Source organism: Bacillus rossius, chromosome 10 (genome assembly GCF_032445375.1).
Source record: "Bacillus rossius redtenbacheri isolate Brsri chromosome 10, Brsri_v3, whole genome shotgun sequence".
Lineage (NCBI taxonomy): Eukaryota > Metazoa > Arthropoda > Insecta > Phasmatodea > Bacillidae > Bacillus > Bacillus rossius.
Genome location: NC_086337.1, coordinates 22575838 through 22602869, shown reverse-complemented (window position 1 = coordinate 22602869; position 27032 = coordinate 22575838). Strand labels below are relative to the sequence as shown.

Below are 27032 nucleotides of genomic sequence, written 5' to 3'. Positions count from 1 at the left end.
ATTTCATCAAGCAAATGCAAAATTATTTTTAGGGGGAGGGGGGGTGATATTGCGAACTCTAGAAGTGGCACATTGAAAAGGTAATTAGTAGTGTTGACGAAAGTCGTCGTGCTCTCCTAGACGTAGAGGCCGTACCTGTCCACCAACGTGGGTCTAAGGGAGGTATTTTCCCCTTAGTGTATCGTCAGTGAAGTGCAGTGCATATGATCAGGGACGCACCCGCGTGCGCCCTGGCACGTCCGCAGACGACAATGTGTTTTGTAAATATTTCTACTTTCTTATAATTATAGTGTCATCATGTACTATTCTAAATAATCACGAGCAGCTACGTTTTATATAATTTGTAACATAACATAACTCTTAATTAATAACTTGTGTCTACGTTTGTACAATTGCTTATTATGCCATTTAATTCTTAACTAATTAACTTGTGTTTACGTTTTTTCATTTAACTCTCAATTACTTATAATGTCGTTTAACTCTTAAATAATTATGTAATTACTTTCAAATGCTGTGTTTAGTAAAATGTAAACCACAGCCTGGCTCGCCGCGAGTCAAGTCTCTCCCACGCCGGCCTATTTCCCCTTCCCCTCCTCCGCGGCCCGCGTGTACCTGCGCGCGGGCGGGCGGAGGAGGCAGTGGCTAGCCAGACTCGGAGCCGAGCAGACGTGTGCTCACTCGCTCCGCTCCGCTCGAGACGCGTGCATTACGGAATCACTCTCGCTACCAGCATAGTTCGTCACGGGACTGCCTCCGCAGTCATGTCAAGCCGCGTCCGAATTAGTTAGCACTACTGAACTTTCATAACCAGTACGTTTTGTCACGGAACTGCCTCCGCAGTTGTGTCGGGCCGCGTATGCGTTACTTTACACGTCTGAACTTTTGTAACCAGTTCGTTTTGTCACGGGACTACCTCTGCAGTTACATTGAGTCGCGTTCAAGTTGTTACCAGTGTATTTCCGGGAGTCTGGGTCGCGGTGAGGGAGGACGCTCGTCCCGCAACGTGTCGGCCAGGCTGCGATAGGACTTTGATGGAATAAAGGAGCTCGTGAAAACGGACAGCAACGTCTTCTCCTTGCAACCTTCTACATTTCCTCTTACCTATACAAATTTCTCTCCCGGTCCCATGTTTCACGGTCCCGGCCACGTTGGCCTGAACTCCACTTTCTCTCCGACTGGTGCTATGCGGGCAAATCAGGGCGAGTCTCAGGACAATTCGCAGTAGGGACTTAGGGACCTCAGGCCGAGGGACGTGAGTGTATATGGATACAAAAAATCTATTTCTTAGAAAATTGGTGAACCAATTTATGTGTTTATCACTTATGCCTCATTTGACAGCTTTCCCAATAACATAGAGTGATTAACAGTCAAAAGCTATAGCTAAATTGAAATAGGAAACATCCAATTGACCCCTGTTTGTTACTTCATTATAAATTGGATTAAGAAATGTGAGTAAATTCGTTGTAGTGGTCATTCCAATTCTGAATCCATGCTATCAGATAACCTGTTTTTTTTATTTTATTGTGAAGACTTCGGGTTTAATACTGTTGTTAAATAATGTTGATACAGGGGCACCAGCCTGAGAGCAGCCTCTCAAAATAAAATTTTGTATTCTAACTGGTCCAGATATGAGGGATTTCATGCTCCAAGGTATTAAGCTCTCAGAGATGGAGGAAAATGAGATTGAATCAGAGCTGGTATTTTATATTTAAGATTGTTGAAGGTTGTGTAATGATACACAAGTACATGCAAAGTGTTGAGCAAAAGAATTAGATTATGACATTAGGGTCACTGGAAGCAATACCATTCACATTAATAGATAACTGTTGTCGAAAACCATCTTTCATGAATTTACATAGAACTAGAATATTTTAGGTTTTATTTGATATTGTTTACTTTTTGACTTTTTTAGTCCAGTTAGTTTTTTCTCCTTTGATGAATTTTTGACTTTTATGGTATTTACGGTATGATTTTAATTTCAAACCTTGTATAGTACCTTGTAAAACCAATGGGGGATATTTAGAAACTCTTTTTGATTGTTTGGAATAAAAGCATTAATTTTGTCATATAAGAAATTAGTTAATTGATCAACAAGGGCGTTAACTTCAATAGTCATAAAAAAGTGGGGTAACTCCTGTTCCTTACCCAGATGATCACCAGTTTTATAATTTCGATTGGTGGAAATAATTATGTTCGTTAACTGAAAATCTGTTTTGTTACTTCACAATGTGGTAGATAGATTTGAAAAGCAAATATGTAACCAATTTTTGTAGGACTTAATATCATCACTCTATTATTTATAAAATATATTCCAGAATAGTTTACGCAATCACAAAGATTAATTTGGCACACCAACATCCAATGATAAGTCCCCCCGATGTTCACGAAAGCGAACATGTACAGGTTACTGTTGTCACACACGGTTGCCTGTCTGGACAACTTTGGCGTATGGGTGCATGAACATTATAGACTTATCATGTTAAACTATCGTCCTTTGTATGCACGCAAATATTTCCATTTCCGTCTCATTCCAAAGTTGCTATCTCGACACGCCTAAAGAATTATAACTTCAAGTCACATGCCCACCAACAGTCGTAGACCACTAAAGTCTGTTGGTGGGCATGTGACAATTTACAATTTACAAATTAAAAATAAAAAAAGCATGGAACCACTGGTGTTTTGACTGCCCCACACTTAAGAAGTTGCAGAGTTCAGTGGTTTCGATTGTCTCCCAGCTCAGCTTAGAAGAGTTCCTGCCAGAGTTCACGCTGTGCCTGCGGCTGCTGTTCGTGAGCGGCCAGAAGTGCCCCGAGGTGGACCGCACGCTCGACACGGCCGCGCGGTTCGTGGCCCAGGTCTGCGAGAAGGTGGGCAGAGAGGACGAAGAGCCGGCCGAGGAGGAGGATAATACCGACTCTCTCTTCGTCAGGGAAGTCTTCACCTTCATAGTCACCGTGAGTAACATACCATTCGCTCGCAAAGTGCTCCGTTCCTGGGTGTCTGCGTGTCACGGAAAGGTAACGAAAAGTCAAGGGCCTGTCACGAAAATTCCTGAAATAAACTGTGTTGTTGCCGGAAGTCTCGAAACTTTAATATCCGTTAGCCTTTTGCTAACTTGTGTTTTTTTTTATGCCTCACTTCAGTTATAGTTGCAGCACATTATAAAAAAAATAGCTAAAGACTGACCATATAAATCTCATGGAAATTATCTGTGAAAACATTTTAGTATTCTAACCTAAAAACAGCATGTTGGTGCGAATAGTAGACGCATATTTTAATGTTCTTAATTTTGCAGTAGAGTTTTGATTAACTGAGTTAATGTGGAACGCGGCAACCTCGGATAAGCAAAATCTCGGATAATGCCTATATTATAAGAAAATCTTATTGATTTTCAGTTGGCCAAGAGGTATCACTTTTCCAGGTGATGTTTTTCCAGCTTTTCTTCAGTTTAGATTCTTTCACATTACTCTTTGATTTGCCCAACCTGGAAATGGCATTTTTGGAGTTGATTATATTTAAGCTTTCAACAACTGCCAGATCATTTACAAGGTCCTCAAGGAAATGTTTCAGCAGGTTTTACTGGTAATGTAGCTTTCGGTCGACTTGGATAATATTTAACATTGGTTAGTCGAAGCTCGGTTGATCAAGACTTTACTATATTCAAAAATAACTTGGCAGGTTTCTAGATTTCTTTTAAAGTCTCAAAATTAGACTATACGTTAGGTGATGTGTCCGGTGGTAAGTAAATATTGCCAAGAGTCAGAAATTTTGTTGGAGATTATTTAATTTTTACCCAAACTGCTTTTATTCCAGGATAGTCATATTTGTTTATTGGTTGTACTGATATAAATATGCTTAACTATATTTTATAGTGCACAAATTGTTAATTAATATCAGTTTGTAAGTGTAGACAATAATTTTGAGAGGTTATTTTTTCTACAGATTTTGAGATCATATGTGAAAAGAGCACTAATAGAAGAAGTGATATGGTTCCAGTGTGATATCAATGAAAATGTTAAAAAGTAATGATAAGGTGCCACCTTGAGGAACTCCAGAGCTTGCATAGAAATAAGAATAAATTTAGTTATTAATTGTAACATAAAAACTAGGCTATGTTTTCTAAAATATATGTTAAACCAATTTATAAAACAATCATTGAGTTCAAAATTAGATAATTTACTAAGAAGTAACTTACCTATAGAATGGAAAACATAATAATTGAAGGCTTTGGCAAGGTCAAAGTTACAGGCATCAACTTAAATAATTACTTCATCATAAATGAAATTTAAAAATAAAACTTCTTTTCGGCACAGCCTACAGGTGTAGGTAGATTTTGAATTACCTATTTTTCTTCTAGAAATTATATGGAAACTTCTGTAAACTCCTGGAACATTTTAAGAGCTTAATTTACATAACAACCTAAATGTTTGCCAATATTCAAAAAATATTGATTTAACATTTTCTCATTCCATGCAATGAAAATACCTATTTCAAATGTTTTTAACTTACTGCATCCAGCATTGAATGTATGGAATTTCATATTATGCCTACTAAAGTAGTGTTGCAATTATCTTAGACCTCCATACACTATTTTTCATCCCTTGCACTAATACATGGTGTCATATAAAAAAAATTTTTGGACAGAGGTTAAAGGTAATTAAGATGGTTATTAATAAATTCTGATGAATTTAATACTAAAGAAGATATTTTTTTAAATTTCATCTCCTGTTTTTACGATAATAGTTTGTTTCATCAAAAAATTGTTTTCAGCCAAAGGTTTAAGATAAAGTTTACAAGTTTTAAAATAAGTTATAGCAGATTTGATGGTACATCTATTAAAAAAATTAATTATTTTTTGGTCATTCTACCCTTGTTATTTCTACCCCTTGCGGTAATGGTTTGTTAAATAAAATTTACTTCCTACTAAAGTTTTCAGCAATATTTAAAAACTTTAACATAAACAATCAATAGAGAACATGGTAGAGAAATTTTATTTATTTTATTATTTCTACCCTATGTTTTTTCAACCCCCTGTAGTAATGGTTTGCATTATCAAAAATTGTTTCAGACAAAAGATTTTGATTAAAATTATAAGATTTACGAACAATTTGAACAGATTTGATAGTGTACCTAGTAAGGGAGTTAGATAAAAATTATAATATTTACCAACAATTCAAATGAATTTGATGGTGTGCCTACAAAGAGAGTTATGAATTTTTCTGTCATTCAACCCCTGTTTTCTTGCAGTAATGTTGGTCAAATAAAAAGTTATTTAAGATGAATGTTATAGATATTAATTTTAGGTTTTACAATAAAACAGAAAGGATTTAATAGTGTTCATAATACAGAAATTATGAATTTTATTTTTTTCAATTCTACCCCTTTATTTTTTTCATTCCTCTGCAACAGTGGTTGCTCTTATCAAAAAAATTTTCCGACAGAAGCTTCAGATAAAAATTATAAGATTTACAAACAATTAGAATGGATTTGATAGTATACTTACTAAGGGAGTTATAATACATATTTTTTTATTCCACCCCTGAGTTTTTCAACCCCTTGCAGCAGTTTTATGTCTTATCAAAAATTGTTTCAGACAAAAGTTTTTGATAAAAAAATATAATATTTACAAAATATAAAAAAAATTAATGTGCCTACAAGGGGAGTTTTTAAAATTCTACCCCTTTATTTCTTCAATCCCTTTCAACAATGGTTAGTCTTATCAAAAAATATTTTTGACAAAAGTTGTAGATAAAAATATTTACGAACAATTTGATTGGATTTGATATTATACGTACTTAGAGAATCATTATTTTTTTTATTTTAAATTTTACCTTGTATATTTTTTAATCCCTTGCAGCAATGGTTCAACTAATCGAAACTTGTTTTAAACAAAAGTATTAGATAAAATTATAAGATTAATACATAATTTATACAAATTTGATGCTGTGCTTACAAAGGGAGTTATAATTTTTTTTTTTGTGTTACTCCTATGAGTTATGATACGTTCAAATGGATGTGATATTTTCCATATTATGGGAATTACAGCGATTTTTCTGTTTTTCAAAAAACCTTCCCCATTTCTTTCCGTTAGGAGGGCTATTGCCCACTAACAAACTCAACCGAGATTTTTCACTATTAGAGTATATGTATAATTTTATGTATAAGTTTGACATATACTTAAAAGTAATAAGATTAGTTGCCTTGGACATACCTGTTCTAAATCCATGTTGAATATCAGATAGGTAATTTTTTATTTGTAAATTTAAACACTGTCCTTCATTTGAGCTCACTTTAAGACACTATAAATGTTGAGAAATTTGGTGTGTATCTGTAAGAAATTATACTTTATGTGTAATTCATCCAGTGACAGTGAACTTTGCTGGTATCACCTCCTGTTGTTTTGTATTTATGGGTATGAGAGAAAGAGGGGAACAGAGAAATGCCATATTGTTTCAACAGGTTATATGCCTTAACAATTTGTTATAAAGTCTTGTTTTGAAATTTTGCCTTTGTTTATGTGGAGATCACCACAGCCAGTAACTTTTATTTTCAGGCGTTCCATTAAATTATATTGTATTGTGCTTTAATGAAGCCATATTTTGAAAATTAAATGATAGATGGTATTCGTTATGGCATAGAAACTGTTTAAACCAAGATGGCGTCCACTTCAGTTCCTATTCCTCTATTTTTGTCTGTCAATATTTTGTGACATCTGTTTCAAGACGTTCAGACCCAGGAATACTGGAACGTGTTTTCGCACACATTTACGAGTGAGCTAGTTCATAGAGTAGGTTGGCAGCTAGATCTGCAACTGTACCGTGTGTGGCAGCAAAACGATTTCTGCATGAATTATGTTCTCGTGGGGTGTTTTGCTGCAGGCAAGCAATGCGAAAGACCAGTGGGCCAGGCTGCGAGCCTGCCAGTTCGTGAACAAAGTGCTCAGCAAAATGACGGAAGACGCCTGCATCGATGACGAACTCTGCAATACCTTGATGAACCACATGCTCGAGCGAATGCAGGTGAAATTTTTCACATTACCTCGTCATATCACTTCTGTCGATTTCTGGGTTTATTTATTTATTAACGTTTGTTACCTGCCTATGGACGGTTGTGGAAACCGTAGTGGTAGGCACAAACAAGGAACATAAAAGACAACAACAACATTACAAACAAACTAAACAACACAGAATGAACAAATACTACAACATAACATAAAACAACAAATATGTTATAATAATACAGGGAAACATCTAAACTACAACCAAAAGTTCTACAATTTAAAACAAATACTAACAGAAGAAAAAATTGTAAAAATATATATATAAATATTAGTGATGGTTCGAATCCCATTTTTCTCAAATCCGAATCTCGAATCCGAATCCCAAACAGTACCTCGAATCCACCCCTCGAATCCGAATCCAGTTCTCAAGGGTTAATTATAAAATAATTTATAAGTTAAGAGAAAAAATTAAACATTATGCAGAATTATTTAACCCTTTAAATTTTTATTTAAAAAATACCAGGATTTTGACCAGGGGCGTAGCCAGGGGGGGGTTTTAGGGGTTCAACCCCCCCCCCCCCCCCCCTTAGCACAAAATCTTTAATTTATTTCTTATTCATCACTCAAACAAATTACATATAAAAATTAATAAAAAATTTACCATTACAATATTTAAATTTAAGTACCGAAAACTGCTAAAATAGCACTATTTTACCCCTTAAAATCCAAATTTTCCCGGGGGAGGACCCCCGGACCCCCCCGCTTTATCACGGGGGGGGGGGGGGTGGCATGCTTCTTAACACCCCCCATACACAAATCCTGGCTACGCCATTGATTTTCACACTGTCTGGATCAAGACGATTCCATTTTTGGTCACATATGTTTCCTGCAGTGCTGAAAAAACATGCAGAGAACACTGTCACAGGTGGTGAACACAAATATTTTTTGGACAGTTTATGTAACCTGGGTGAACACGCAGACTGAGTTTTCCAGTATTCTAGAATGTTTATTTCTGGGTTAACTGTAGGATCACGTAATAATCTGGTCACTTCATCAATTGCTGTAGAATCCGACTTGGTGGATTTAAGGCATTCAGGCATTATCTGTGAGTACAGTGATTCATGTATCCACGGAAATCGGAAAACGAAATTCAACATCCGACGGAACAATATTTTGTAGTTACCAACTTGACATTTGTTTTAAGTCCCAAATGAAGGTAAATGCTTTCCTGAAATATTTAATGGAAACTGAAAGGCGCCATCTTGGCTTCAATGGTTTTAGGCCATAAGAAATATTGTCGTGCGTCTTTTAAAATTAAGCCTCACTAAAGCATAGTGATTAATATGCCCGAAGTTAAAAGTGACGGGGTGTTTTCTCTAGTTTACCCATTAAATTTTTTTATATTAATATTAGTTATTTTTTATGTTACTCAAAATGATTGGCTAACAAATTCATTGGTGGCCATCATGGAATTCTCAGATAATACATATTTTAACATTGGTAGTCTACACAAACCAAACTTGGTCCTAAAAAATTCATAAATAGAATGTGTATCATAATATTTAAAATTGAATTGTAATTAAAATAATAATTGTATAATGTATTAATTTTTGTAATTCATTATTTCACTGTTATTACTGCATGTGTGACCGTAACTTGTGATGAAAGTCGGCATTACTGTTGTATTACTAAGTAACAGATTTCTCTGTAAAGTTATTTAAAAAAAAAAAGATATATATTTAGTCTAGATCCCAAATGTGCTTTATTTTATTTTTTAGCATATTCTGAGAATACATAAGTGATTTATGACTTATTTAATGTCAATGTAGCGACAATGCATCCATGTTCATGAATATAAAGTAAGTTTCCCAAATCAGTACATGCTTCATAATTTTTTTTATATAAGAACGAATTAAAAGTACAAGACAGTAGAACCTCGTTAATCCGTGATGCGCTAATTCGGGAATCGGATAATCCGGGACGATTTAAAAGAGAAGAAAAAAAGTAAGTAAAAATTGTCAGCGCTTAAAATTAACGTCACGCGGGCCGGCAGCCGGCAAGCCGGCAAACACTGCAAGCCATCGCGTGGGCCGCCAAACTCTGCAACGCTGTTTGTACCGACCCTTTGTGTCGCCCCCCTTTCAGCTGTCACATTTGTCACTCTTTAAACTTGAGGGGGATGTCCTGACGTCTGCTTCCCGTCTCCCTTTGTTTGTTTCCACCCGCCAACGCACGGCAGGCGCCTGGCGGGCATTCGGCTGTACGATGGAGCTGGGGGGGGGGGGGGGGGGGGAAAGGTGCAAGTTCAGCACAATCTTATCTTTATCTCTTCGGCTGTTGTAAATGACCGTGAACTAATGGCTAGACATTTTTAAGCCGAGAAACTAATTCGAAGACGGCCGGCCCTTACCTTGAAAGCCCTTAACCCAGCTGCACGCCGGTGTCTGAGAAGCTTGACAAGACCTTCCGGGCTTTTAATCGCTAGTCCGTGATTATCTCGGTCCTGACCATCATGTATTAACGAGGTTCTACTGTACCTCAATAGGATGTGTTCCAAGGAAAACGTAAACAGGCCAAGTAAATTGTAAGCATTTAAGTTTTTAAAGTACTACATTTACATCAATATTTTTCCTCGAATCCCGAATCTTTTCCCTCGAATTTCGAATCTTTCGAATACTAGAGATTCGGTGGGATTCGAGGATTCGAGGATTCGACCGGCCCATCCCTAATAAATATAGAAACAAAATATAAAATAGTACACCTATCCCTCACTTAGCACAACTACTGTTGTTACCAAACGACGTGAGGGCTGGCCTCCCTAGTCCTCGTTTTCCCCCCACTCCGCGGTCTACCCCGCAGGTCAGGCTTTCCGCTTCTCCCCTCCCTCCAGAAGTTCAACAGCTGTACAGCTTACTATGCGTTCTGAAAGCATTAGACCATCGGTTCAAAGTGCACTTCGTGTGTTCTTGGTTTGTAAAACCCGATAAAAATAATGCGTTCTCTTGCAAATAATCATTCTGTCGACACGAAGTCAAGCTATAACTTATTTGTCATTCCAATATTTAATTTTTCGAATAAATACATAAACACAATGAAGCTCTGCATGAGAAACTGTAGTGATACATTAAGTTTAATAAGTTCATGCGGTAATGTAATAGTCTGACCATTCGTTTTCCAGTTTGGCGATCCGGATAAAATCCACTGTTTCATAACTCATATCTTCTTAAGCTCTCAAGCCACGCTTTTTAGCTTTCATCAAAAACTCTCCACTCCGTTAAGTTGAGTAAATGTAAAATATATATAGGTAACAGATATGTACATACAGCTGTCATAAATCATCTTAAAGCTAGACTATAACATCCATCACAAACTGGAAACTTATATATATATATATATATATATATATATATATATATATATATATATATATATATATATATATATATATATATATAATGTGTGTGTTTTCACCAAGGCTCATCTGGTACAGGTTTGGTAATATAAAATAATATACTATGTACAAAAACGTTGACATGTCGTTAGTTTTATATAGAAATTAATGTAAACTAAAGATCTTTTTTACACACGCGTTAAAATATTTATTTATGAGACAAAAGCAAAAAAAAAACTATACTGCTTTTCTTTAATGGTTATGTCTGGTAAGTAGGGTAAGAGTTTCTAATGCATTGACGATGTTTTCTTTATTATATTTCAAAAATAACTGATATATTTAATTTAAATCCGTATCATAATTTTGAAGACAAAATTAAATATATATATATATGTAAATTTATCCATTTAAATTATTGAGAGCACACTTATTTATAGTCTCTTGCTTTAACATAGTTTAAAATGCGACATGTTATGACCATTTATTTATGTTTCATTTAACAATGATAACAAACATTTATTTCGTGACTATTCGTCACAAGCTTCAACAACACTCATTATTTCTCTTTCCTTGCTATGAATACCATATATACTCGTGTATAGCGCGCCCTTTTTTCCCCTCAAGTAAAGGAAAAAAATATAGTCCAGGAAACCAAGACTTAAAAAGGCACAAACCTGTGAAAAATTTGTCCAAAGCTGAATTTTTGCACAGTTGTAGATTTGACTATGCTTAATAACATACCGAAAGTTTACCGCAGTAGACCTTGTGCGTATCACCGAAAATTTGCATTTAAGTCCTAGATGACAGCAACTTACATCAGTCCATTAAAATGCTACCAATTTGTACAGTTTTTAATTTAGACTGTCCATAAAACTACCAAAATAATCTTGAGACTCTAATACAGCCATTAATGTTGTAAAAAGCATAAGTTGTTAATATTAAAGATGTGATATTAAGCGATTAATTCATGACATATTATTTTTTATCTTTGCCACTCAGATAAAAATACTATTTACACCAATTTGAAGAGTCCAATGCGAAAAATGTCCAAATAAATGTTTTTGGTTATACCTTTAGCTTTAAGACAGTATATTTATAAAGAGTCTAACGTAATTAGTTGGCTCATTAAAGCGGCCCGAGCGTTGCAGTGTACTGCGGCCGTACTAATCTCTCACGGCCACCGCCGTTCCAGCGCGGCATTGCGACACACTGCGTACTGCGACACTCATTCAACTGGGTCTTATTTAGGGATTACTTAAAACATAGCTAATTCATATGAGAGGGTGTATGTTACATGGAATGAGATATGCATTTTTTCTTATATGAATGTTTTTTGATACAATAAAATTAACAATAAACGATTTCTGCTTGGAACTTGTAAATGAAAAACTCTAGAGGACCTCTGGTTTTATATCTGCATGGATTTATTATGTTTCAAAAATTTTATTATTAAGAATTATTTTTTTAGAAACAATTTTTTTTTATTTCTGATACATCATTTTATTTGAGATCAGAACAATGCAAAATTTTAATGTAGCCTGTATTCGACAAAATGAAAAATTATATATTTACTTCTTTAAAATCAGTTTACTACATAAAAATTGAATAAAACGATACATCGTAAATGTACTCTGAGTTTTTTTTTTTTCACTTTTACAACATAATTGCTATAGTAATAGGTTTTTTTTTCAGAAAATAAATAAAACACGAGTTGTGTTGTAAAACGTATAGGTAGCATTACATATTCAGTTTTTTTTTAATAAGTTAATGTATTTGAGTGCTGCGCCTAGCTGACGTCGTTGGATTGCTAGTGGCAAAGAGCGGTGGTGGATGTTTTTGCAAGAGTTTGACCGTATTTTATGACCCTACCTGTGAGAGGGTGTTCGTACCAGAAATCCTAACGGTTAAGGAAACTATCCATTCTCTGTAGTCACGTACGGGTGTGCTACTCGCGCAATATCGTCAAATATCACAACTTTCCGGGACGTTCGGTCATTTCTCGGTTAGCTCTGGTTTCACCATAGTAAACGGAACAAAATCTTGTCTGTAGTGATTTCATATTACTATTACCGTAGTAATATGGCGTTTGAGGACAAACCAAGTTTGCTGTATACTGGGAGCCTACTTAAAAAAAGTATTTATAGAGTTATTAAATTATTTACGAAACACAATTTTGTGGATCGTTTGGGAAATTATCATTTAGGACTTAACTGCTCGTTATTGGTGTGATCACAAGGGATCATCGGTAAACTTTTGACAAGTTACTAAGAAACTTTTATTCTACAACTGTACAAAGTTTCTGCTTTGGGATAATTTTCCATGTTTCTTAACAGCGAAATTCGTCCCGACCCAAGCCTACTTTGACAACATCGCAGTAGTATACACTACGCGGCTCGGATCGCTTCAGCGGTCAGACTAATTGTATGAGACACTTAAAAAATATACCAATTTAAAGAAGAATAAATATGCAACAACGTTTATTGAAAGCGATTTCCATTTTGGGCTCTTTAAGTTTATGTAAGATGTATTTATATTTCCAAAAAATTTAATGAAAGTGAATTCGTTAACTTTAATGATTTAAATTGTCTATTTTATAGAAAGATATTTAAACTTTGTTCTTTTTATCACTATCCTCAGTTAGGGAAATGTTTCTAGATTATTTTGGGTTCCATACTGTCAGTCTACTCCATAAACTGCATTTGCAATATCAATTATTGTGGATCGTTGCAAAAAATTGACATTTTGGGCCTAACTGCTCGTTTTTGGCGTGACGCACAAGGTTTGCATCGGTAAACTTTTGATATGTTACTAAGAAACGTTCATTCTGCAATTGTACAAAGTTTTTTCTTTGGGATAATTTTCCCTGTATTAAAAACCTTTGTTTCTTTACGGCGAAATTCGTCCCGACCCGAGCCTACTTCGACAACATCGCAGTAGTATACACTACGCGGCTCGGATCGCTTCAGCGGTCAGACTAATTGTATGAGACACTTAAAAAATATACCAATTTAAAGAAGAATAAATATGCAACAACGTTTATTGAAAGCGATTTCCATTTTGGGCTCTTTAAGTTTATGTAAGATGTATTTATATTTCCAAAAAATTTAATGAAAGTGAATTCGTTAACTTTAATGATTTAAATTGTCTATTTTATAGAAAGATATTTAAACTTTGTACTTTTTATCACTATCCTCAGTTAGGGAAATGTTTCTAGATTATTTTGGGTTCCATACTGTCAGTCTACTCCATAAACTGCATTTGCAATATCAATTATTGTGGATCGTTGCAAAAAATTGACATTTTGGGCCTAACTGCTCGTTTTTGGCGTGACGCACAAGGTTTGCATCGGTAAACTTTTGATATGTTACTAAGAAACGTTCATTCTGCAATTGTACAAAGTTTTTTCTTTGGGATAATTTTCCCTGTATTAAAAACCTTTGTTTCTTTACGGCGAAATTCGTCCCGACCCAAGCCTACTTTGACAACATCGCAGTAGTATACACTACGCGGCTCGGATCGCTTCAGCGGTCAGACTAATTGTATGAGACACTTAAAAAATATACCAATTTAAAGAAGAATAAATATGCAACAACGTTTATTGAAAGCGATTTCCATTTTGGGCTCTTTAAGTTTATGTAAGATGTATTTATATTTCCAAAAAATTTAATGAAAGTGAATTCGTTAACTTTAATGATTTAAATTGTCTATTTTATAGAAAGATATTTAAACTTTGTTCTTTTTATCACTATCCTCAGTTAGGGAAATGTTTCTAGATTATTTTGGGTTCCATACTGTCAGTCTACTCCATAAACTGCATTTGCAATATCAATTATTGTGGATCGTTGCAAAAAATTGACATTTTGGGCCTAACTGCTCGTTTTTGGCGTGACGCACAAGGTTTGCATCGGTAAACTTTTGATATGTTACTAAGAAACGTTCATTCTGCAATTGTACAAAGTTTTTCTTTGGAATTAGTTGCAAAAATCGTGGTGCGCGCTATACACGAGGGCGCGCTATACACGAGTAAATACGGTAACTTTCTTAAATCTCTTCGGCCGCACGTTACTTGCCATTGTTCACAGTCCCGTCACAACTGCAGCGAAGACGAAGGTCAATGTGTTTTAAATGGCTCCTAGCGCAGCTTGTAGGCGGGGCCAACTTTCTCTTCTGCCCCTACCTCCCCTCGCAAAAGGGTTACCTCACCCCCGCGCTGATAGCCCTCACGAGTTCTGGCGACTACAGTAATTTGTTCCTAAAAATGCTCATGTTATTCGAAATCACATATTCTGAAGCATTAGTTTCCATAAATAGCAAGGCTAATTTATTTAATGTGTTCCAAAATTGTGCAGGAATATACTTGAAGTAATATAAATGCGTTGAATAGCACTCAACTATAAATGTGTCACACCATTTATCTTTATATGCCTCTCATCGCACTTTGTATGACAAATACGACACTGCGTAATGAGAGATACGTGGTTATGTACTTTATCGTTAGTCGTCTGGCTGACTTGCCCGCCTGGGCGTGACCTTCAACTCACATCGCGTACCTTTCCAAACCATCCTTTACTGACAGTGAAACCGATATTACTGTCGGGATAATTATAATTTAATTTTTAAAAAATTAAAGTTCTTATTTGCGTATCACCACCTGGTTCACACCAATCCTGTCAAGCCAATTTTTTTTTTTTCATTGCAACATTCATTTAACAACATTTTCCACGTGAATCATCTGTTCATTTCTGTTCCAGTATCCAATGTCAAATATATTCCTGCTAGTACAAACAACAGCATCAGACTTATATAAACTTTTGGTAAGAGTCCTTATTTCGTACGATTGTGCGCACAGTTGACATGTTTAAAACTAAAGTGTGACCAACATAAGCGTGGCCTTCATTACAATCAGCGCGCTGTAATACTTCTAGTTTTGTCTCAAATACTTGAACACGATGATTTATGAGTGATCAAGCGCTTACAGTTACCGGCCGCTGAATGGGCAAACATAGCATTTTTTTAAGTGAATTCCCTGCCACTGGCTAGACTGAGTTCACGGCCCGGTCTGTGGCCAGGCGACAACGGTACTGCACGGAGGCATACGCGCGGACGTAAAAAACCTTTGGACCTTTACACTCCATAGTCGCAATTTAACTTGCCACAGCTGATGTTTGTACAACAGCTGATAGCGTAGACAGACCTGTGCGCGATTCTCTTCCCCCCATTGTTTAGCTAAATGTATCCCACAGCACATGTTCACAGAAGTTGAAACGGACTTCGTGGCGTTGTGCTCGACTTTTTTTTTTTGCCTGCCGAGATTTCATGCTAACTGAAGTTTACAGACGTGCTATTTGAGACTGGGGCAGTAAAATTAAAATTGTGCTAAATAAATTCGCACAATCTGAAGCCGTGCTAAGTGAGGGATAGGTGTATAAATTAATTAAACTTGAGGATGGGCACATTATAGAAATTTTTAAAGTTGAACTTTATTATGTACTAGTTAACTGTAAGAAGCTCTCATATTATTTGTTGAAATGATTTATCAGTCTGTTTACAATATCATTAGTTTTTTTTTTTTTTTTAATATATATAGAAAAGGTTGCTTACAGCTATTAAAGGAAGGAATTATAATGCCAGTAGTTTAAAAAATGTAGGGACAGTTAAGGTTGTGTAACAATTGTAAATAAAAAAAATCATGTAACATATTTTGTCTATAAGAAAGAGAACCTAATATGGAATTAACATCTATTTTGTTACCATTGTTCATTTTTGGGTAATGAAGTTAGATAATTTGATTTTTACTTTAACTGGAATGCAAACTGGTTTAGTATTTAGTAGAATAATGAGAGTTCCATCAGAATACAACAATTTTCTGTTGTTTAATTTTCAATATTTGGCTTCCTTAATGCATAGTTTATAATTTAATGTTTCCTACTGTGTGAAGTTAATAGTGACCAACTGCTACAAATAGTTTTTTCCATGAAGTTATTGGTATTTAGTGTTGAATTATTCTTGAGAATGACTGCATTTGTAAAAATTCTGTGAATAGACACTGTGGTCTTTAAAATCTCTAAATGTGTGATTTTTGTCTTTAAAAAAGCCAATGTTCTACATATATTTTAAACAATAAAAAATTTATCTCTCATTGAAACTGTTTAAACCAACATGGCGTCTTTTGGTTCCTTGCTCTTTCCCTTAAAATAATTGTTTTGAATGTACAAATAGGAGTAATATTTATGCTAAATGTAACATGTACATATAGTTGTGTTAGTAGTAAATTAATATTTTGTAATTTCATCTAAATTATAACAGTATACAACAAGGGAAGCTTAGCGTTTGAATAATTTTAAACGTACCATTTTGTGTTCCAGATTTTATGCATTAGTTATTTATATTGTGGTTCAAGTGACAACTATAGATTTCTATATAAATTATGCGTATTTAATGTCATATGATCCTTTATTTGTGAAAAATCACAACAATTGTGTTTTAATAGTTGCTTAAAACTGAAAATAGTTGTGTAAATAATAATATAGCAATTTAATGTTTTCAGTTAATTTGTGGAAAAAAATACATTTTTTTTACATAAGTTAATTTGTGTGTAAAAAAAGATTGTTAATAAGTGCTGTAACACATGAAAGCTGTAATGTATGATAACAAGTGAAGTTGTTATTAATTGATACATATTTTTTTACATTAATTGTGTGTAGAAATCTGTTTGCATGGGATTTGTTTGCTTGGGCTTACTGGGTCGGTCCTGCTTGTCTGTTGCGAAGGATAAGGTTCCAATGGTGCGGATCCAGGCTGTACTATCCCTGCAGAGACTTCAGTGCCCTCAGGACCCAAACTGTCCTGTTATTAAACGTGAGTATGACGGCAGCACAAAATGTTTTGGTTTCGTGTTACCGGCGTTGTCTTCATTTTATTTTAGAATCTGTATTGCATGATATTAATTTTTTTTTTTGCAGTTAGTTATTTTTGCATGTTTTATTGTTGTATTTGTTAGGAGCTAAAAATTATTATTCATCTTACACCTTAACAAGCTTGTTAGCTTGTAAATTCTGCTAACACAATTTACTTATATAAGACAGGAGAGAACAGAACTTGCTCCAAATGTTTGAAAAGTAAATAATTTTGTTACTTAAATAAACTATTGTATGTTATTTGAGGAAATTTTTTTAAAAAAATTTGTGATATCAAAGTATATTTATTTTAAGGTTTTATTTAAATTGGTTGCAGTCTTAAATTTTGATAATAATGGTTAGTTCCTACCAATTTATGAATTTTTGTAAATTTTTGTGTCTGTGCAAGACATAAAAAAGGTAAAAGAAAACTTGGCATTTGAAAGTTTGGAAATGTGTAGGGGACTAAACACATTGACATTTTGTTTAAGGTAAAACAAAACTGATATATATTTTCTATAAGACAAAATAAAATGTGAAATATAAATGCTTGATATTCTTGATGAATAGTTTCTGCTGGCAGTACACCCAATTTGCAGTTCCCTTACAGGCAGAGAGAGCTCCGGGTAGAGACCCTCCCAGGGCCTGTGAGCAACCAGGTGACGTGCCCCTTCCACCAAGGTGTAGTTAGGGAAGCCACCCCCCTCCCCTCCCAGGATGGACCTGAGGGCTGGTTGACCGCCTCGCAGGCACCACAACCTCTCTAGCACACTCGGGATAGAAGGGCACGCAGGCTGAAGGGTCCGGTGGTACAAACCTCGAGGGTATCACAACTGTAGCGCCATGTTGAAAAAAAAAACAGTTTTGTTTCGATTTTTGTCCCAAGAAAGCATTGACTGGATCTTATGGTATGATCGGCGTATTCATAAAGAGCAATTGTTTTGACTGTGGACTGATAACACCATCTTCCTGACGGAACGACTTACCGCGGCGGCGCGATAACAAAGACTGACTAGTTGCCGGCACTGCCAGCTAGTGGCGCTACCGCAGCCAGTAGCGCGGGAAGTTCAAACACAGTCTTGATATAAGGAATATCTCAAAGTCCCAACATATTTACACAAATTAAAAAATATCACAAGTCCAAACATACACAAGTCCAAACATAACCGCCCATCTTGAAACACTGTTTTCAAAATTCAACTGGTAGGGGGCAAAGTTTTACAGCAGGACGCTTGACCATCCCATTAGAGGTGCGGACAGTCGCAACACGAGGAATATTGTCATTTCCTGGATGCAGTTGAATGATGCGTCCTAAACGCCACTGCAAGGGGGGGATCCTGTCATCCTTGAGCAGCACTAGTTGATCTGGCACCATAGGTCTGTCTTGTCGAGACCACTTGCCACGCTGCTGCAGCGTGTGGAGGTAGTCTTGGTGCCAACGCTTCCAAAACTCTTGGTGCAGACGTTCCACCAGCTGAAAACGCTGCAGACGGCCAATGGGGATGGCTTCCAAGGTGGGTTCAGGCAGCGTGACCAAGGGTTCAAGGGTTAGAAAATGGCCTGGAGTGAGAGCCTTCAGATCATTTGGATCTGAACTCAGTGGGCATAGTGGTCTTGAATTTAGGATCGCTTCCACTTGCACCAAGGCCGTGTACAGTTCCTCGTACGTCAGTACCTGCTCGCCAATAACTCGCCTGAGGTGTGTCTTGAAGGACTTCACCCCTGCCTCCCATAGCCCACCAAAGTGCGGGGCAGACGGGGGGTTGAAATGCCATGTCACTCCAAGTGGCTGCAGAGATTCTGTAACACCTTTCTGGTGTTCTGATGACGTCAACAGCTGCTGTAATTCTTGCAAACGATTGCGAGCTCCGACAAAATTTGTCCCACAGTCACTATAAATGTCTGATGATCGGCCCCGGCGAGCAATAAAGCGCTTGTAAGCTCCAATGAAAACTTCAGTGGACAGATCTGATGCCAGTTCCACATGCACTGCCTTAGTTGTACAGCATACAAAGATGCACATGTAGGCCTTTAATAGGGTAGGTCGACGAATACGTGCCATTTTTATGGTGAAGGGACCGGCATAGTCCACTCCTGCCTTGGAAAAGGGCTTCACCTGTTGAACTCTCATGGCTGGGAGATCACCCATTAATGGGGCTTGAGTAGAGGGTCTAGCCTTGAAACATTTAAGGCAACGACCTAAACGACGACGTATTGCTTGCTTGTCTGCGATGATCCAGAAGGTTTCTCTGAGAATGCCTTGCAGAGTTTGTAGTCCAGGGTGCTGGTTAAGTTCGTGGTAATGACTAATGATGAGATCTGTGAATCGATGAGTTTTTGGCAACAGAATGGGATGTTTGTGCTCAAAGGGCAAACTAGACTGAGGCAATCGACCGCCCACCCTGACCGTTCCAGAGGGATCGAGGAATGGGACCAGTTTACGAAGCTGTAGGGATGTACACTTATCATTTTTTAGAGCTGTAATATCACCCTCAAAAACAATAGCTTGCACTCGTTTGACCCAAAACATCATTGCCCCTTTTATCTCATGAGTACCAATCTGACCTACTAACTTCGCCTGCTTGGCACGGCAGTTGTGAATGAATCGCAACACGTAGCACGTTACATGAAGCAGTCTTGACAGACGACTACATCGTTCCAGCAGTTGATCACACTGATGAGGTGTTACAACACTGATGAAAGTGAGGTTCTTTTTCTCTAGCACCACTGAATCAGGTGCCATGTCATCCAATGCTATTTGGACAGGCCACTGAGAGGGTTGATGTCTTAGCCACTGTGGACCACACCACCACAACGAGTGGTTCAGCAAGTCTACAGGAAGCAAGCCTCGAGAGGCACAGTCTGCTGGGTTGTCTTCGGAACGTACATGTCGCCACCAGGAGGTTTCAGTGCAGTCTTTAATTTCGCTTACTCTGTTTGCCACAAAAGTCTTCAACTGATGTTGCGCAGTATTGACCCAGGCCAGAACAACTTGGGAGTCAGTCCAGGCAGTTATGGACTGAAGCTTAATATGGTGTTTGTAAATTGCCAGAGTATGCTGCAGCAACCGAGCCAACACTAAAGCACCACATAACTCTAAACGAGGCAATGAAACTACCTTGACAGGTGCGACCTTTGACTTCGCAACCAAGAGATGTACTTTCACATCACCCTTACAACTCACACGCAGGTACACAACAGCTGCATAACCCTTCTCAGAGCTGTCACAGAATCCATGAAGTTCATAAGAGCAATCTGAACAGCCTTTGACATGTCTGGGAACTGTAAGGGACGACAAGTGTGGCAAGTCTTTACTGAAACATTCCCACACTCTTACAATCTCAGGCGGTGGAACTGTATCCCAATCCAGTTTCTTCAGCCATAATTCCTGGATGAGGCTCTTCGCGAACATGGTCAAGGGTGTCAGGAAACCAAGAGGATCAAATACGCGAGCCAAATTAGACAAGATAGAACGTTTAGTTGGTGATTCAGAGCTAGCCTGGACATTGTACGAGTAGGTGTCCGAGAGTGGGTTCCATTGCAGCCCAAGTACCTTTACTATTACTTCACTGTCTTGGTCCATGGAGAATGGCCTTGGAAGTTGAACAGCATCGGGAGGGAGCCACTCCAGGAGCACAGGATTATTACTCATGAATTTGCGTAACATGAACCCACCTTTATCGAGAAGTGTCATGAGTTCTCGCTGAAGTTCCAAGGCTGCATCTACTGAGTCAGCTCCCGTCACAACATCATCCACATAGATATCTGACAAGAGTGTCCTTGAAGCAGTAGGAAACTGTTCCCGCTCATCAGCAGCAAGTTGATGCAGGGTGCGAATTGCTAAGTAAGGTGCTGAGGACACTCCATACGTCACGGTTTTCAGTCGATAATCTTCAACTGGTTCCGATTTATTGAACCGCCACACAATTCGTTGAAAATCTTGATGCTCTCTGTGCACACCTATCTGCCTGTACATTTGCTTTATGTCAGCGGTAAACACCACTGGGTGAAGGCGGAAGTTACTTAGTACCTTAACAATGTCTTGCTGCAGCTTGGGTCCCGTGAGCAGTTCATCATTGAGAGATACTCCAGTTGAACCTTTGGCTGACGCATCGAAGACTTCACGAAGTTTGGTGGTTGAACTGTCTGGCTTGATTATGCAGTGATGAGGAATGTAAAAGGAAGTAGAGCAATCAATCTGTGACTTTGGAACCTTTTCCATGTGGCCTGCCATCAAATAATCCTTCATGAAATCTGAATACATTCCATGAAGTGGAACATTGTCACTCAGTCGCCTCTCCAAACGCTCAAACCTGCTCAATGCAAGGGATCGAGAGGTTCCCAATTCGGGCTCAGGATTCCTGAACGGCAGGGCAACACTATACCGCCCCTCAGCACTTCTACAATGTGTTTTCTTGAACAGTTCTTCACATACAGTGTCATCTTGGGAGAGGTAGTGTGTGTGTGGAAATTCCTCCAGCTCCCAAAACCTTTTCATTACTTCCTCCAAGGGGGAAATGGTGGTCACCATGGATGTGACAAAGGTTGCAGTTCTACAAGATGCTGTCTCCACTTTTCCCATAAGGACCCATCCCAATACTGAGTTGAGGGCCATGGGAGAGCCTTCTAACTTACCACCGGTCAATAATTGTGGAAACAAGTCGGCTCCAAGAAGCAAATCTACAGCACCAGGGATATCAAATGAGGGATCCGCTAGCTTGAGGTGAACAACAGACTGACGAGTGTCAGAAGGCAACTGAACACTGGGCAAGCTATTAGCAATTCGTGGAAGGATGAAGGCATCGAGAGCAAACCGAGGACTGTCTTCACCAACTGGACTAATTACCAAAGAAGTGTAAGACTTGGCAACATTCACTGGTGTATTGGATAAACCCTATATGGGTAGGTGAGCATTTTTGCGAGGCAGACTCAAACACTGAAAACATCTTTCACTGATAAAACTGGCCTGGCTGGCAGAGTCTAGCAGGGCCCGAAACGTATGTGGGTTTCCACGCACGTCATGAATCTGAACCTGGGCTGTCGACAACAGGACTGTTGACACTGAGTGCACAGCACTACAAGAGGTGACAGTGGATAATGTTGAGGTTGGATTTACATCGTGTACAGTCGACTGTCCCTCTGCAGAGTCTGGAGCAGCATCACCTTGTTCATCCTCACACGTTTCGTCCTCAAAATGTAAAAGTGAATGATGACGCGAACCACAATGGCGACAAGATGAACCCACGAGGCAGTTTTTTGCTTGATGTGATGATCTAAGGCAGTTCAAACATAGTCTGTGTTGTCTGACTACAGAGTATCTCTCTGTTGGGCTAAGCTGATTGAATTTAGAGCACTTAAACAATGAGTGAGCACTGCTGCACATTTGGCAGTAGTGTGTCTCTGATTTAGCAAGGAAGGTATTTGCACTTTGGTATTTAGGCAGAACAGACTTACGAACAGGTGCAAAAGAGGGGAAATTTTTCTGCCGAGTGATCTGTGTTGTGGGTACCTTTCCCCTGGATGATATCACAGCCTCTTGAGCACGACAGTGCTTTTCCAGGTATTCGGTGAACTTGGCCAAGGATGGTAGGTCTTGACCGGTGAGTGTCATTTCCCACTGGGTTTGAAGTACCACATCTAATCTCTTGCAGAGAATAGGAAGCAATATTAAATCCCACTGACTGACTGGGACATCAAGTGCGGCCAATGCTGCCACATTTTCCGTGATAACCGTTAAAAGATGTCGAAGTGATGCTGGTGCATCAGCAGATGCAAAAGGTGCCTGCAGAAGGGCTTCAACATGAACAGATATGATTAAGCGTTTGTTGTCATACCGATCAGTGAGTAATTTCCAGGCTACTTTAAAATTCACGTCTATGATTGTCAACGACTGAATCAACTGAAGTGGCTCATCACTTAGTGCGGTTTTGAGATACACTAGTCTCTCAACCTCAGTAAGGTTGGCATTCGTTGTCACAAGAGTGGTGAACAGGTTGGCAAAATTCATCCACTCCCTAGGGTTGCCATTGAAATGTGGCAGCACTATTTTTGGTAGAGCAACGTGAGAATTCCCGGATGAAATACTCTTTGTTTGCTCCTTTAAGTCTCTAGCCCTCTCTTCAATAGTGAAGGACTCCACGGCGGCCATCGCTGAATAATAGTAATTTTCAAATGAGATTATGCGAGCTACATGGGCTTCAGGATCGAAACCCGTAGCTGGGTCCGCTGCAGCCTCCACAGCGAGATAGTCTGCATCAAAACCAGTTTTCACTGACGCAAGATCACGAGCCGTTGCAAGAAATAGGCCCCTTTTATTCGGGTCCCCCGCCGCAGTGTGTGCAAGGTCCGCCGCACGTTTAACCCGGTCTTCAGCAAGTCTAAGGCGCAATAACGCCGACCGAACGTCTGCCATGATGTACTGTTATTGTGTCAAAACACGTAATCTTTATTCATTGACACAAAGAACTGTGACGTCACGCAACGGACAAAGGCAACTGCGGGATACGGCGAACAAGGCAGCGACAGGACACTTAAGGACAAAGGCAGCGACAGGACACTAAAGGACAAAGGCAGCGACAGGACACTAAAGGACAAAGGCAGCGACGAGACACTATGGACAAAGGAGACGAGAACAAGGGAAAGGTCACGGACCCTGAACAATGATAAAGGAAGGCGACGTAATACAAAGGAGAGGTTAAAGTCACGGCGCGGCGCACTCAGGACAAATACGATAATTTCCAAATCCGTGACAAACACAACAATAGGGTGCTTCACGTCTGATACATTTACACGAGCAAGTTAATTTCATCAGAGTACAAAACAAATATGATCAATGCACTTCAGACGTCAACGGACCACACTCGAACTGAACGATGCATATCGACGCACGCCGACGAAGTAAACTAAACACCTACGAAACTATTTCTTGAGAGACTAAACACGCCGGCAAGATCCGGCCCGGAGGACCAAATGTTTTGACTGTGGACTGATAACACCATCTTCCTGACGGAACGACTTACCGCGGCGGCGCGATAACAAAGACTGACTAGTTGCCGGCACTGCCAGCTAGTGGCGCTACCGCAGCCAGTAGCGCGGGAAGTTCAAACACAGTCTTGATATAAGGAATATCTCAAGGTCCCAACATATTTACACAAATTAAAAAATATCACAAGTCCAAACATACACAAGTCCAAACAGCAATTTTCCGTTCATAGTCTAACAATGTTGCGGTGCTTTTGGATTTACTCTCGTCTGCACATTCTCCATCTAGACTTATCCTGTATCTTATATCCGAACTATCTTGCGCATTATCCTGTAGCCATTATGTTGTCATGGTTACCACTTTCAAGACCAGCAAACTATGCACTGTCTAATGTGCCTGATTGATATTTTTCACCATTTTTTTGAGTATGTATTCTTGTCCCTGCATGGTTATTTAGCTCGGAAGTTTTTTTGTTTTCAGTCATATATATCAAAATACATATGAAAATAATCAGCAAATGTATCTAAGATAATGGAAAGTTGCTGCTCGTGAAGCACTGTGCTTGAATTAAGCACACAGATCTTCCTGAAAGTGTTAAAGCTCATTGTGGTGTTCAGTTATGCCTTCCAGATAACTAAGGATGCCTGGGGCTTAGGGGTTGTCCAGCAATAGCTGACTTTTGTTCACTGATGAGTCGGTGAGTCAGCAGGACTACGGGGAGGTAACAGGGTTCACCCTGGCTAGAGAGTGGCTCTGATTGACGTGATATGCTTTAGTGTGAGTGACACATCATGATCTACCCTTCCTGCTCAAGTGGTGACCCCTTGTGCAACAGCCGTGATCCGTTCTCCATTATATCCTTACTAAGGCCACTTTAGATATGTATTTCTTTTTGAATTTTATGTTCGCAACACAAATAACAAATTACATTATTAACTGTTTGTTGAGAAAAGATCACGGTTCCCACAAACACGGCAAATCTGGAAAAAAATGAAAACCCAATGATATTTAAAAGCTGCCTGGAAAATATATTAGGTACAAAATAGTATCAATAATTTTTCATACTATGAAATATATTGTCGTCTTAAAACTGGTAACCATAAATTTTTGTGCTGTTAATAATCCATATGTGAGTTTTACTAATGATACAAACAACTGTGTATCAATTTGAAACACAGTCAAACTTCAAATTTTTTCACCCGATCATAATCAGTATGCAGGCCCATTGTTTCAAAGTTAGATCAAACAAATGTTTTTCTTCTTTTTTCCAGACTATCAGTTTTAGTTATGTGATGCTGGAAATTACTGTTTATTCTGCAGGAAAACAAAATGTTGATTCTGCATTTTATGTATGATTGTTGTAATGTGTTTTGATAGTAATATGTATTGAAAAAATTTAATTGGGACCAGGAAAACTTACGGAAATTAACTGAAGTAAGAGAGTGGGGCTCCTGAAGATGTCAGTTTTGTGGTAAACCAAACCTTTAAAAAAAAAATCTTCTTTCTGTAGTGTAGATGCATGGGAGTTGTGATAAAACCCAACTAACACCACAAAGCATGCCAAAATACAAGTTTATGCTCCATTTAGCACTGAAATGTAACTAAAAACATGAAATCAATAAGACAAAACTTAATTACAATTTTTAAAAAAAATCAATCTTTTTTCATGGTTAATGTAATTAATTGACTGTAATTTATGACACATTAATTTTGTACTAGAATTTATGATCTAAATTGAATGGGAAGACATTAATATTATATTCTCTTACATTAGCAATACGGTTTTTACATTAATGACGGCACATGTTTCGATCACAAAAAAATTTCATGATTTGTTTTTAATTATTCTGAGTAGTTTCTGTTCTAGACATTCTTATTATTATCACTAACGATTTTACTGTACATATTTCATCAGGTGTCAAATCAAAATAAGACCATTTTGGTGAAATAAGTACTAAGAATTGTTTTAGTTTTATATTTGTTGAATAATACACATTTTATGAACAATATCAACAGTAGCGGATCCAGAGGGGGGGCTAAGGGGCTCAAGCCCCCTCCAAAAGCATATGGGTCCACTATTGTTTTAGTGTTTGCCTTGATAAAGCCTAGCCTCAGCTGGGTCAAGCCCCTCCCAAACCAAAATCCTGGATCCGCCACTGAATATCAATATATGAAAATAAAACAGAAATCTGCTGTTTCGAAGACAAAACTGTCCTAAGACTGGAACCGTGAAATCTCGTCTGTAACTGTGTGTTGTGTTGAAGGGTTGTTGTTCCACATGGAGAACGACCCGAGCATGGAGGTGCGAAGAGCTGTGCTGCGCATCATCGCCAAGTCCAACATCACGGTGCCGTACGTCATCCAGCGGACCCGGGACGTGAAGGACGGCGTGCGTCGCCAGGCGTTCGCCAAGGTGGCCACCATCAAGCTGCGCGCCTTCAGCATCAAGCAGCGAGTGCAGCTGCTCAGCGACGGGCTCAAGGACAGGTCGGGTGAGTGGTCCACCGCGGGGGCTTGCCTCGGGAGGGTCGAGAAGCAGAGGATCCGAAGGCTTTTTATAGGGACAAGATTGTGTGTTGGATTTGGATAAAACCAAGTAACACCGCAAACTATGTCAACACACAATATAACGGCGAAATGCAAGTTATACACCATGTAAACACCTAAATGCAAGTTAAATCGTGAAATTAAGCATCATACAACCAAAAAAATAATTTAATAACAAAAAAAAGTCTTTAAATAATTCAACGAATACCATCATAT

General features: G+C 38.2%; 1 protein-coding gene across 1 annotated transcript in view; it reads left to right on the top strand.

Moving 5' to 3' along the window:
• Positions 1 to 27032, top strand: part of LOC134535842 (condensin complex subunit 3) — a 63535-nt gene that overhangs the window by 557 nt on the left and 35946 nt on the right. The window contains exons 2-5 of the mRNA XM_063375166.1: positions 2736 to 2954; positions 6879 to 7019; positions 17162 to 17249; positions 26534 to 26761. Of these exons, the coding sequence (XP_063231236.1) occupies positions 2736 to 2954; positions 6879 to 7019; positions 17162 to 17249; positions 26534 to 26761 (676 nt within the window). The remainder of the gene's footprint in view (positions 1 to 2735; positions 2955 to 6878; positions 7020 to 17161; positions 17250 to 26533; positions 26762 to 27032) is intronic.